Source organism: Limanda limanda, chromosome 22, assembly GCF_963576545.1.
Source record: "Limanda limanda chromosome 22, fLimLim1.1, whole genome shotgun sequence".
NCBI classification, from domain to species: domain Eukaryota; kingdom Metazoa; phylum Chordata; class Actinopteri; order Pleuronectiformes; family Pleuronectidae; genus Limanda; species Limanda limanda.
The window spans coordinates 8,257,712-8,270,755 of record NC_083657.1 but is presented as its reverse complement, the minus strand read 5'-3'; the positions used below and the strand labels follow the sequence as shown (position 1 = coordinate 8,270,755).

Sequence of the window (13,044 nt, the reverse complement as noted above, 5' to 3'; positions counted from 1 at the left end):
CCTGGGAGCGGCGCCGCTGATCGGAGGACAACGCTCACATCTGCCCCGGAGCAGCTGAGGTCGAGACTCATTCGACGACGGAGCTCAAACTCTTCAGTGTCTGGGCTGTTGGGATTATTTCGGAGGCGTCCGACACCGGCGGGTGTCGACTGAAGGTCAGGACTCACCGCTGGAGGAGGAGCTGCAGTCAGAGCATCTCTCTGGAATCAGGAATATCTCAAACATTTCTTCTACCTTCTACTACAGTCAGAGGACACGTCTTTTATTTTTCTACTCTTAAGTTCATCGTCAACACGCAGGGACGGTCTTTGAGAGAACAAGAGAAGACAAAACACAGGTGCCTTCCGCTGTGAAAGAACTCGTGTTGAACCCGTCTGTGTCAAAGGTTACTGAGGCTGTGAGGGTAGAAAGTGAAATAAGCACAATTTTCTCATGGTTTTTCGATTATTTTGAACTTTCTTAGAAGACGTTTTACATTTATCCACCGTGTTAGTTTTTAAAATGAAACATGTTCTTATGTGGTGCATTACACACGACCTTGATAAAGACAAGTGAAATGACACTAACGGGTCTGTTTTGAATGTTCAAGTCCTAAAAATACTTTTTTTAAATGCTGTTGACGATGAGTATTGGGGCCATATGGAAGAAATTCAAAAAAAATTGACCTTATTCTTGTATTATTATGTCTTTATTCTCCAAATCTCTGTTTTCTGTTTCCCTTCAGTGGCCCTAACATGCATGAGAAAATTGGGGAAGCAAAAACACATTTCTCAGTGTCCCTTGTATCACATGATCCTCATCATCGTATTGGAGTTTATTCCGTTTTTGTGGAATTATAAATGTTAAACTTTCCTGCCTTGAAAAAACACTCTTCTCGTTCATTTAAAGTTGTGCTGCCTGTTCATTCTTGACCTTGGAAACAGTAGTTAAGAAAATCTCACCATAAGCTGCCTACATATTACATCATCTTCAACAGAAGGGAGTATTCTTTAATCTACATCTACAGATCCAGGACGACAGGGCACCATCATCTACATACAGATTTAATACTCATCTAAGTTTAAAGAAATATTTCTGGATGTTAAAACCCCCGACCAGTGTGTGAACTCCCAGAGGCGGCGGCCCTCAGGGGGGGGGTGACACCGGAGCCTGGCTGACCTTGGCTCTGCAGCCGAGGGCAGGGCAGGCCGCCACGTGTCAGCGGGTCTGCTGGAGCGCAAGGTCTCGCTCCACGCCACTTCCTCATCCTCCATCATCGGCCTCCAGCAGCTTGTTTGGTAAGAGCCACACTGGCATTCTAACAAGAGCTTAGCTGCTCCGTGTGTGTGACGGTCTCTGATCCCCACACATTGTGCTGGTCGAGCTAATGTGACGAATCCAAGCAATTTTACCTTCTAAATGATTTACTCTAATATGGTAATGGCACGCTGGTTTGCCGATGCATGAAAGAAAGACACTGACATCCCTCACACACGACTCGGTGTGAATGTCTGATGTGAATGTGACACGTGTGTCAGGAGAAAAATGAAGTAATATCTCAAATAATTAAAACAGACGGTTGTTGTGGCAGAGTATGGAGCTTGTGGACTGAGTGATCTGAGTCCACGAGTTTTATTTTGACAACAGATTTGAACCAAACGGTCAAACAGACAACAGCTGGAAAGGAAAGAGACGTTTCACCCTGTTTTTATATCATCAAATAACTAATTCATACGGAACTTTGTGGTAAAATGTACACTTGAAGAAACAAGACAGCGTTTACAATAAAGCAATAAACCACTGCGGTAATAAAAAAATAGGTATTAAAATGGTTTAGTAGGATCAATAAAACATTCTAAGATTCGAGCCATAATCAGTATATAATATATTGATTATCAAAATGGTTGATTGGTTTTTCTGCCGCTCCGTCATTTCACCACTAAATTAAGTGAGTTCATTGAGGTTGTGAAGCACAGTAAAAAAAAAAAAAAGACACAAGTTCATTACTCAATCTGAAACCCACCAGGTGATGTAAATCACCTGTCAATCAAACCGAGCCCAGGTCCATCTTTATTCTCCTCAACTTTTTTGAGTTTAAAGACCAAAAAATGAACATTTTATGATAAAATGATAAACATTTAACAAAAGAAATTGGTTTTCTAAAAAAAAATCACAAAAATAGCCAATAAAAACCTGAAATGGGAGACTCGAACCTGCCTCCTACAAATTCTATCACCTTCTACATGTCATTATCTGTCTCCTTCCCTGTAATGTTGACGTGCATCTTGCCTCAGCGTTTCCCCGGCTGCAGGCTGAACCATGATGAAGTCTGTTCCTTCCCTGAGCAGAGCTGGAAGGAGCAGACATTATGGAGCCTGCTGGTGCTGCACATCCCAACTTCTCTGCTCTTAATTAAGCCCAAAGTTGCCATACAATTATAAAAAATCTGATCAGTGATGCAGGAGCAAGTGTAGTTAGGGCCCGAGCACTGACAGGCACTGACAGGTGAGGCCCTATTGAAATTGTAAGGATTATTATTATTATTCAGGCAAATGAATTGGCTTTTTGAGTGCTTTAACATTCTCAAATTCTTACCAAAATTTGCAGAAAATTAGAAAGTGGTGTAAATTTACGTATTCTGGAAGAATTTTCAATGGGCGTCGCAAAATGGCTCAACGGTGCCCCCCCGAGACTCCCGGAACGTGTTCACATTGACCGATCTTCACAAAAATACACAGGTGTATCATGACCAGACAAACAAAAAGTCTATTGGTGCAATTTGATAAACGCAACAGGAAGCCTGCTATTTTGCATTTAGTGGCCATTTTGGCCATATTCCACATTTTTACTTTGAGGTACTTGTCCCAGGGCTTACATCAGATCAACTTCAAATTTAGATGAGTGTCATCACAACAAGATGGAGATACAAAGTTATCAAAAGATTGATTTTTCAACACACGGTGTGACCGTGGCGTGGCGTCAAAGTTTGATTACACTCCATTAAAACACGATGTTCTGTAACGCGGTCATATATGGACGATGAATCCTTTGATTCTGAGCCTGAAAACAAACAACTCCACTCCTGCAGTGTCAGTGGTCAAATATCAAAGGAATCTCAGTCTTGCAAAGGTGACTTTCTCAGAATTGGGACATTTCCTCAAACCTTGTAAACATTGAGGTACGGCGAAGGTTCATCCTTTCACTGTGGAATAGATCATTTCAGGAATGTCACTGTAGAAAATAGATAATTTCAGGAAACTTCAAAGTACTGTAAAAACACTTTAATAAGTTTAATAAGTTCAGAGAGAGACTGATATGTCTGTGTTCAAGAGCTCTCGGACTACCTACATACTGAATATCAAACATTTTTACTGAATGGATTTGGAGATTTTTCATTCTTTTTGCATTGTAATGTCGTGTTTTTTTTCCAAGCATGTGTAACAGCTCAGCAGCGGCAGCGAATTTTTCCAGGGGGAAGTGATCAAGAGTTATGAACGTGTGACGCCAGCTGATGAAGAATTAGAGCTGCTGGTGTTTGTGCTGACTCAGAATCTGACTTTCAAATGACATCAGTTTCTGTCGCTTACACAGCGGAGCCGCAGAGTCAGAACGAGGCCAGTGAAAAGTCACAGAATCTATTGAGAGTTTCTCTGCACATATTCACGACTTGTGCAACATCTAATCTCAGGCAGTGGTCAGGAGAAAGATGCAACAGACATGTAGAAAAATCAATACATGCACATAAGAGACATGACATCAATTTCCTTTCGAATTTCTGATCCTTTTGAAAATAATTGTGGTTCCACCAGGGATTTTCACTTTTCATTCCCTGATATAAAAATAATTAACTCTTATTTTCTTTCTGCCGACTGTCATCTTCCTTTTCGTCTTTTTTCAAAGCATCAAGTATAAATCATAACCCAGTTGTTATCACGCTTTTCACTCCAACTCATATAGTTTGCCCTTTTTGGGGGGGAATTTATGCTTAATAGACTTAATAATTCTTGCAGATATCAAGTTTTAAACATCCCTGGCAGTGAAAAGCAGAGATCATGAATGATTGGACTGTTATTATGATCAGAGGAACATATATCGATGGATTATCACAGTCTGGTAAAAGCCAAAGTTAAGTGAGGATATTGTTTTAATTTATTATTTTAATCTCTGCACATAAGATAATGTTGTGTTTCATTATGTTTGTGTAAACCCACCACCTCATTAGAACCACACATGCTACAAACTACAATAAACATTTCAATTCAAATAAACAGCGGCAATTCATTTAAGCATGGAAACAACTGTTATTTCAAGTAAGATAAGTTAGATAAAATAAACTATATTTCTGATGGTGAAAGATTTGCAAACAGATGCCGAGGACAACAGGAAGGAAAAGAAAATCCTCGTCTTTCACATAAACAGCAAGGTCACATCCTCGTTCCTGCAGGTGTATAAATGGGGACCGCTGTTATCTTTACAAGGTTATGAGATGGTGTGTTCATGTGGAACCTTGGTGAAATCCCTCTCCATCCACAGACCCTCCTCACGCTCAATGGGATATGATCAGTACCTTCATTTCTCAACTCGTTCAAGGCTGAAATGTCTTGAATGCAGCTTATTCAGCTTCCTATGCAACACATGATTGCATGTACTGTACTGTCAAGCAATTACAAGCAAATTGAAAGATAAGCATAAAATATCATCGGTGAACTTTGTCCAAATCGAGGCTGCGTGGAAATATCCTCTACACAAACCTATCAGAGCAACGGATCTTCTGAAAAAAGCTGCGTGAAATTGTAGTGAAAACCAGTTTTCTCTTTACTCTCTTGTTCCAGCTGCTGGAGATGTGCACCGAGTCCTGCTCAGGACTTAAGCCTCAGCATGTGGGAGGATCGTCTATGATATCATTAAGTTATTAGCAACATTAAGTTATTTAAAAGAATCTTAATCAACACAACCCTGTTCTCTGCAGATCAAATGCTTTGCTTGTACTGCCATCTAGTGGCAAAATACCAGAAGTTCACAAGTACACCAGTCTGCCATATTTTAAATTAAATTAAATTGTAAAATATGCACCAAACAAATACATCCGCTAAAATATGAATACTTTGTTTACACGCTGTGTTTAAATAAAGAGACAAGATCTTTGAATATGGAAGAATCTTTAATTCTTGACTTAAGACCAAACCCTTAAAATGAATTATTGCATCTGCATAAACAACTCATGCCGCCTCGAGACGATGAGCTGGAACCTTAAAGTCATCTCCTGAATGAGCTATGAGGAATTAAACATATACCAAGGGGGCAACAAAATAGTCCCTGGTGTGTTACCGACAATTGTTATTTGTTTTTTGAAAGAAAGAATAATAAGTGAATACAGTTCATTCAGATACTGGCTGTAAATGTTGACGATACGTAAATAAGCTCTCGACACCAATACCGTTGTTTTTTTTCTGGATCAGTGTGTATATAAATGATTTTAAAAAACAATTTCTTGAAAGCATGTGACAAAGTTGATACTATACTTTAGAAATAAAGAACTTAAGACATTAATTTGACACTGTCCTTTTAGCACTCCAACATTGTGCAATACATTTTGAACACAGGAATCTGTCGGAAATACGATCGACCAGTTTAGAAAATAAAACTCTATATGTAAATTTAAAAAAATTAGATATTCCTCTTTCCCTTATACTGACATTTTAACTTTTTTTTTCTTAAATCATCATCTTGTCAGATATCGTATCACTTCTGTTCCAAAAATATATATAAAAGATAATCATAGATTAATATAAGTAGTCATGAACAAATAAATTCCTTCTTTAAAATCTCTATTAATAATTGTTGGTTTCTGTGGTTAACATAAAACAAATACTTCTTCAAGAGGCAGTAAAAGCCTTAAATCTTTGTACCAGTGATTCTGATTATATTCAGAGATGCTAGAGATCTCGTGTCCTGTCAGTTCTTCTCGTCGTCTTTGTGCTCAGGGACGGGGCTGTGAGGGTAAACAGGTCGTGGGCTTCCGTAAACATTAAACCTGCAAAGGATTATGAGGTTTTAGGTCAGAATGAAAAAACAGATAATCTTTAATTATCACCGGGAGTCTGCAGATATCAACACGCTGAATTGGAAGGAATATGGAGAAAGTCGCAGAATGACTAAAGGCCGGCGCATGCTTCTGCGTTGTCAGGGGCCTGCAAGCACGCAGCTGTGAACCGGAAATGCGACTCCGGAAATGATGTAGTCAGCAGACCAATCACAGCCCTCGCGGCCGGGTGACGCTTGCGGTGCTTTGCCGTCTAGTTAGAAAAATTGGCCGACGCACGTAAGGACGTAGGAAGGGCCGTGAGGGGCCCGGAAGGGCTCTTGCGTCTCCGTTCCCGTGAAAACGCAGAAGCATGCGCCGGCCTTTACGCTTCCTCATAATTGAAGATAAGGTGAAATAAATACATTTTAACGTATAGATCTAATTGGTTCGGTATTTTTTTTGTAATCCTTTTAACAAACTTCCATGACGGGAGGACTAACATCTGAGAGCAGTGACTAACCGTCTCTCACCACTTCCAGTCATTACACCGGGCTAACAGCGGCCTGCTTCTAGTCCGCAGAAGGTGCGAGCAATATCAATCCTTTCCTCCCGCACTCCAAAAGAAAGTGAAATCGGATGAATTATACTTTTCAAACTGAACGTTATATGAAGCACTCACCTCGAATTTTCATTCTGAAACCCATCAGATTTGAGGGCAGATCTTGAAATGCCCATGAACGGAGGAATCCTGTCTGGGTATCTCACAGCGATCTTCATCCCATTCAGATCATAGCCCTGAAGACACAAACAAACATTATCTAAATTTTATCTACATGAGAATTAATTCCTGTAGGTTAGATGGAGCCTGAGGTTTTATTTCTTATGGATGTATGAACGCATAGGGAAGGAGGCAATCATTCATTTTTTCTTCTCGGGTCTGCAAATATGTTTTTCAGGAAGTACTTACATGAAAGCGTCGGATCGCCTCATCACAATGCTCCCGTTTGGTAAAGTTTACGAAGGCACACCGTTTTTGAGCCAGAACCTTCACACTATAGACAAATCCAGCTCTGCAGGACACAACAGGACAGCTGTAATACTATGCAACTGCAGTGTGTGTGGACACACTTGGTTAAATTAAATTTCAGAAATACGAAATCTAAAAAAGAATATACTTGTTAAACACGTTGGTTATCACAGAGTCGGGTACTGGAAAAATCAAGTTTCCAACCCAAACTGGAAACAGCTCCCTGTTGAAAGAAAACATCACAACACATTAAAAAGAAAATGAAGGTGACAGACCTACGCCGAGATCCCAATATTGATCCTCTTATGTTGGGAGAAGTCGTTATATTCATAACACCATCATTCATAACAGTTTGGAGTTCATAAACACATTAAAAGATTTTCTGCTCCATGAGAATATACTGTCTCATTAGAGGCAAAGAAAGACCAACAATCATTCATCTTCTGAATAGTGTTAAATTAAGATCCTGATGAGAATTGAATCATGAATCTTCCAATTAACCTTAGATTACACTCGCTGATACAGTATCTATAATTGTTAGAATCATTGATAGTAAATCATTGACACGTTGATCTTTTAAGAGGAAAGTATTAAGATTCTATGTTTTAGTATTTATGGTGAATATCCCACACATCAGTCTGTGACACTGAAATGCTGCCGTATGTAAACTGAGAGAACAATATGGAGACTTGCAATCATTTTGAATTAGTTTCATCAACAAGTTGTTTCGAACCTTTGATTATATAAAAAATTTTACTGCTGTGAGTGGATATATACTCACGTTGGTGGTCGACTGTTTTCATGGCTGAGCTTCGTGGCCTGGTGAGGAACGGGTTTGTATTGACTCTGGATGGTTGACATATTCTGAACCGGGCCTATGGGTTTGTTATTCAGTGCGTTGTGGGTCTGAGGAGGATAAGCGGCGACTGCAGGGTGTGTTTTGGCTGAAAGGACTGGAGACACTCTGGTGATGTTCATGACTTGAGCCGCCGGTAAAGTGGCACTTGGAAAAGCTCCTAAACACAAGAGCCATGTTTACAATTGGTTTATTGTACAAACACACACCGGCACTGTAAGAAACTAACAAAATGTGGGTTCATCGGGGGGGGGGGGGCACTCACCTGGACGATGGTTTAAGTTAGACAGAACCGCTAACGCTTCCTCAACTGTTCCATGAATAATTAAAGCATTTGAGCTCTGCTCCCGAGTGAATCCACACTCCTGCAACCAAACACACAATTAAAATTCTCCCGATTTGAGTGTCTCAAAGTACGAAATATTGGTAATAGTTGATTTTTTTACATGCCCAGTGTAAACAGGAAGAAGATTTATATTCTGAAGTTGGTTGTTTAGTTGCAGAAACAAAAATGAGAAAAAGCAATGGTGAAAAGGAAGAGCAGGGATTTCTGTTCTTGACGACAACACCCATGCATTCACACCCATGCATCAGTGATGTGTTTGAATCTGAAACGTAGTAGTGTGGAAGTAGCCCATACAGCCCCATTGACAGAGATTTTACAAACATGTAACACACCATTAGTTGTGTTATCTTCACTCGCATAAGTTCCTGAGCGGCTTCTGCATATGAACCGTCCAGTTTCAGAACTTCACCGAAAGCCTGAGCAGCCTCCCTATATCTCTGCAGGAAGAAGAAAGAGAAAAAAGAAGATGAGCTTTCCTCACTCTCTACTTTTGGACTAAATCAAAAAGTTGACTCATTCACCGTAACCACTAATCAGCCCAGTTATTCATGTTCACAGCAACAGCAAGTCAATACAAGTACATAATGGTAGCCTGTGCAGCTCAGTGACACTACAAATTAATTCGGGAGAGTTGCAACGAGGTCACAGGGATCTCAAAGTCATTCCAACCTGAAACGATGAGGGTAAACAAAACTAAGGGAAAGAGGTTACTAATTCACAGACACAGACACTGAAGCGAGTCATGTTAATGGAGTGTAAAAGAACAAAAATCACAGTTGATTGTAAAGTCACAAAACATAAAGCAGTGTAAAGTCAACACTGTTGTACTAAAAAATGTTTTTGATCAATATGTAAGATTAGAATTAGCACCCTGCAGTTGTATGCCTCCACCAACCAGTGGAGTCATTAAACAGGTGATTGCCGAACAGAGGCATAAACATTTGTTGTGATGTCATCGTGATCTTGACCACCAAAATCGAATTAACTCATCTTCTACAACATGCGTAAGTCGGTACCAAATTATAAAGAAATCCCTGCAAGGCGTTCTCGAGATATTCACAAGAACGGGGCGGAAGGACATCATGACACACGTAAAACCAGCGTGCAGGCATGAAGAAATATCAACATTTTGCTGTTTTGAAAACGTCGTCACATATTTTCTTTTTAGACCAACATACATTTCATTGAGATCTTTACCTTTAGACCAGCCAGAGCTCTGCCCTTCCTAAACAGGCCTTTAATCCAGCCTGGACACAAATTAACACACAGCTCGGCGTCAGTCAGCGCCTTCTCGTATTCTTGCATCTTTTCAAAACAGAAGGAACGATTTCCAAACAACCTGCGACAGAAACAATAAGATTAAGTAAAAAGCAAAAACAGTGGTGGTGTGAGCATTGTGTGCAAATGTACTGTGAATGAAGTAGAGCACAAGTTCTTACTTAAACTCTGTAGGGTTGTATTTAATCGCGTCAGTGAAGAATTTCACAGCTGTATTAAAGTCTCCAGAACTTGCATATCTATTTCCAATAACTGTAGTGACAAAAGAAACACAAAATATTCAAATATAAACCATCAACAAGTTGCAAAGAGCCTGTGCACGAGTCGGACAAAACCTACCTGCGAGCTCAGTACTTATTTTTATATGATCTTCAACGGTACAGGCAGCAGAATCCTGATCAGGCTGGAAGAGAGAAGTGAGATGAGCAGCTTTATCCAATGTCAAGACAAAACCATCAAGTAACTATTACAGTTCTGTGGTCGTTACTGGAAGAGTTATCGGTTGGAAATAAATGTTTTTTTGTTATTTTTGAAAGCTCAATCACCTTGTTTTCAACCTCTGGCTCTTCATTAGTTCGGTCCGGAACTGTTTTATTTTCTTTAACCGGGGACTTCTTCTCTTTCCTCTCAGGCTTCGGCCTCTGCTCCATTTTACGCTTGGCTATGAGAGCGGCTTTAGTCACAAAAGTGCTGGTCATATCCAGTTCCTTAAAAGATTAAATAAAGAAATAAAACATTAGGAAAAGAAACACAACTAACCCCAGTTGTTAAGCCTGTAACATATCAATATTCTAAAGCTGCATAAAAACCTTCACTAATTGTTATAGTTTTCCCAGAGAACAATTCATATATCTCTGATAAAACAAATCAGGTATCTATAAAAGACTGATATCTGCAAGTGTGGCATTTGGTGCCGCTTGACTGCATTTGAGGGGACTGGCAGAAGAATATGCTATATATTCTGTTTGTTCATATGTCACATGCTTTATATGAGTATATATACATTAACTTCCTCTGCGTCATGTTCAAAAGTAAGGCATGCAACACAGAAACCCATCATCTTAGCACATTCACACAAAAAGATTCTTCAGATCAAATATGTAGAAGAAAATTACAAAAGGGAAAATGTGAAAGACCTCATTCTGTTTAATAACATGTGTATGAATTGCAGTAATAACAAGAGCGCTTGGTACCTCACTTTCAAAGGGGTCCTCCTCAGTGTCACTTTCTTCACCACTGGATTCGCCATCACTGGTCTCGGCATCTTGAGCTGAAGGCGTCTTTTTAACACTGGAATCGATATCGTCTTTGGGTTTCCCATCAACGGGTTTAGTGTCCTTTGCTTTAGTTTGCTGTGCATCCCTTTCTCCCTGCAAATCAAGAAAACACAAACCTGTTAAACAAAACATACGTGACGAGTTTGTTTTTCGAGGATCCCTTTTAAAGAATGGTGTTAAACGTAGGATTTTTACCTCCTCGGCTTTTACGGGGTTCCGTTTTTCCTTCTCAAGCTGTTTTTTCTTCTTCTGATTCTGTTTGACAAGAATGCACAAAAGCGTTATCGACACATTTTAACATTCACTTATTACAATGATGTTTTTACCGGAGAGAGAATTTACCTGTTTCTTAAGCCTTTTCTTCTCAGCCTTTTCTTTGCCTTTTCTCGTTTCCTCTAATAATCTGGCATTTCTTTCAGCCCCCTACCAAAAAAACATTAACCTTTGGGACTCTACGGAATCACTTCACAACTTGGAAGGACAGATTCAACAAAAATGAACTTACGCTCTCTCTGACTTGAACAATTGTAGTGGATAGGTGAGGATGGTCACCAGTCCAATAACTCGGTGGAGGTAGCCATCTCGTACCTCCAAAATCAACCTCACCCACATCGTCATCATCCTCATCCGTGTAATCCAGACCTGTGAAGAAAAAGTATGTTTTTATTTTATACATTTACTCTCTACATTTCATTTCATGAAATGTGTTCCAGAATAAACATGCAAGACTGTTCTGTGTGTGTGTATGTAGATCTTACCCTGGAGGCCAAAGCTGACAAACCTTTGAAAGCGAGGATTTCTGTCGAACATGCCCACAACCTTTTGCTATAGACAAGGGATAAAGACGTGTCAAAGTGAATTCATGCTAGTTGCTGACCATCATCATATCAGACTTTAAACTTTCATTTTCCCAACTCCAACCTAAGAGCCCCCCCCCCCCTAATTATAGTCCAAGGTAAACAAGGCTCATGTGTTTCCCAGGAAATCTGATGATGAAGTACTAACTCGAGTTAAGTTTCACTTTCCTTTGCCCTGATCTTTTAAAAGCAAAGAAAAAGTGAACCAGTCACAGTACACCCAATCTTTTGAAGGGAGCAGAAGTTAGACCCCCTTTTTTTGAGCTTTGTGACCACCTGTAGTGTCAGATGTGGTTTTGTTAAAGGTATTGTCCCAGTGGAACCATTGTTACCTCTGCCAAGGTAGTAATAACAATAATAACAATAATAAACTTTATTTATATAGCAGTTAATACAAAGTGAGTTTGCAGAGTTTGAAAGCAATGCAAGAAGAGTAAATAAGAGAAATAACAATTCGAAGGATGCAACGTGACAACTAGGCCAGACAAACCAGCTTTAACTTCAACACACGAAAGCAGCAATATGACAAGTCAAATAAAAGGTGAACATACACCGGTCAAAACACAACAATCCCTTGAAAGCAAGTTTACAAAAAATAGGTTTTATGAAGCGATGCAACAGAAGAAGGAAGTCTGCAGAATGCTTGGACTCTATAGCTTCATTTCCAGGAAATAGACAGAGCAACACTGCAAATACACTTCGACCTGTTGTGTCACTTCTGTGTCACAACAACAGCAGCTATTTGAAACAGAAAATGTTAAAACATTAAAACTCACTGTGTAGTTTGTAGTTTTTTGGGGACATTTTTTACAGCAAATAACCTGCATCCTGATTTAGCCTGAGGAGCAGCAGCTGCGCAATAATCTCATATCACATCTGTGTTCGGGAACCCACAACCGGAAGTGACCGAGTGTCAACAACAGACGTGAGCAGTCGAGGTCAGAGTCTCTGATGAGTTCGCCACCATGTTAGAAACACGTCTTACTTCTGTGCCATCGTCCCACACCCACCATTGTTTTTAGCAGAATGTACAAACCTTAGAGAAATTGAAAGCAAAGTACTTACGATCATGTCCATATCCGTAAACTCTGGAAAAGGAGGAAGACATGTTTAACGTGTCAGTGATAAATCAAACTAGTGTTTTATTTTGATTTAATTCGTTTGTTTTCTTTCATTTCTTCCAGCTCATTAGCTCATATTCTCACCCGTGTCGTCTCTGTACATCTCCATGTTTCCCTCGCAGCTTCAGATCCCGCTTAAAACGCATTTATGTGCGAGACTTGTACGTTTTTCAAAAAGTTAGCAGCTAACTTTCAACTCATGTTCATGCTCGCTCTCCCCGGGAAGCATACGCGTGCACTAGCGGAAGTCCGATCGTTTCTGACGCAAGCGCGCTGCG

At 39.9% G+C, this 13,044-nt stretch overlaps 1 protein-coding gene across 2 annotated transcripts; it reads right to left on the bottom strand.

Moving 5' to 3' along the window:
• Nucleotides 1–5,121: 5,121 nt before the first annotated feature.
• On the bottom strand, nucleotides 5,122–12,989 carry LOC132995845 (tetratricopeptide repeat protein 31-like). 2 transcript variants are annotated; one of them, XM_061066061.1, is made up of 18 exons: nucleotides 12,851–12,989; nucleotides 12,711–12,733; nucleotides 11,547–11,613; nucleotides 11,294–11,430; nucleotides 11,131–11,211; nucleotides 10,984–11,043; nucleotides 10,705–10,881; nucleotides 10,057–10,218; nucleotides 9,851–9,914; nucleotides 9,673–9,763; nucleotides 9,431–9,572; nucleotides 8,566–8,670; nucleotides 8,153–8,252; nucleotides 7,813–8,047; nucleotides 7,180–7,254; nucleotides 6,972–7,074; nucleotides 6,684–6,799; nucleotides 5,122–6,013 (listed from the first exon to the last, which is right to left on the bottom strand). In XM_061066061.1, the coding sequence occupies exons 1-18, from the start codon at nucleotides 12,873–12,875 to the stop codon at nucleotides 5,935–5,937; spliced, it is 1,842 nt and encodes a 613-aa protein (XP_060922044.1). In that variant the 5' UTR covers nucleotides 12,876–12,989; the 3' UTR covers nucleotides 5,122–5,934. The 2 variants fall into 2 exon arrangements, with proteins under 2 accessions (XP_060922044.1, XP_060922043.1); XM_061066060.1 differs by lacking the exons at nucleotides 12,711–12,733; nucleotides 12,851–12,989 and adding an exon at nucleotides 12,422–12,669.
• Nucleotides 12,990–13,044: the final 55 nt, after the last annotated feature.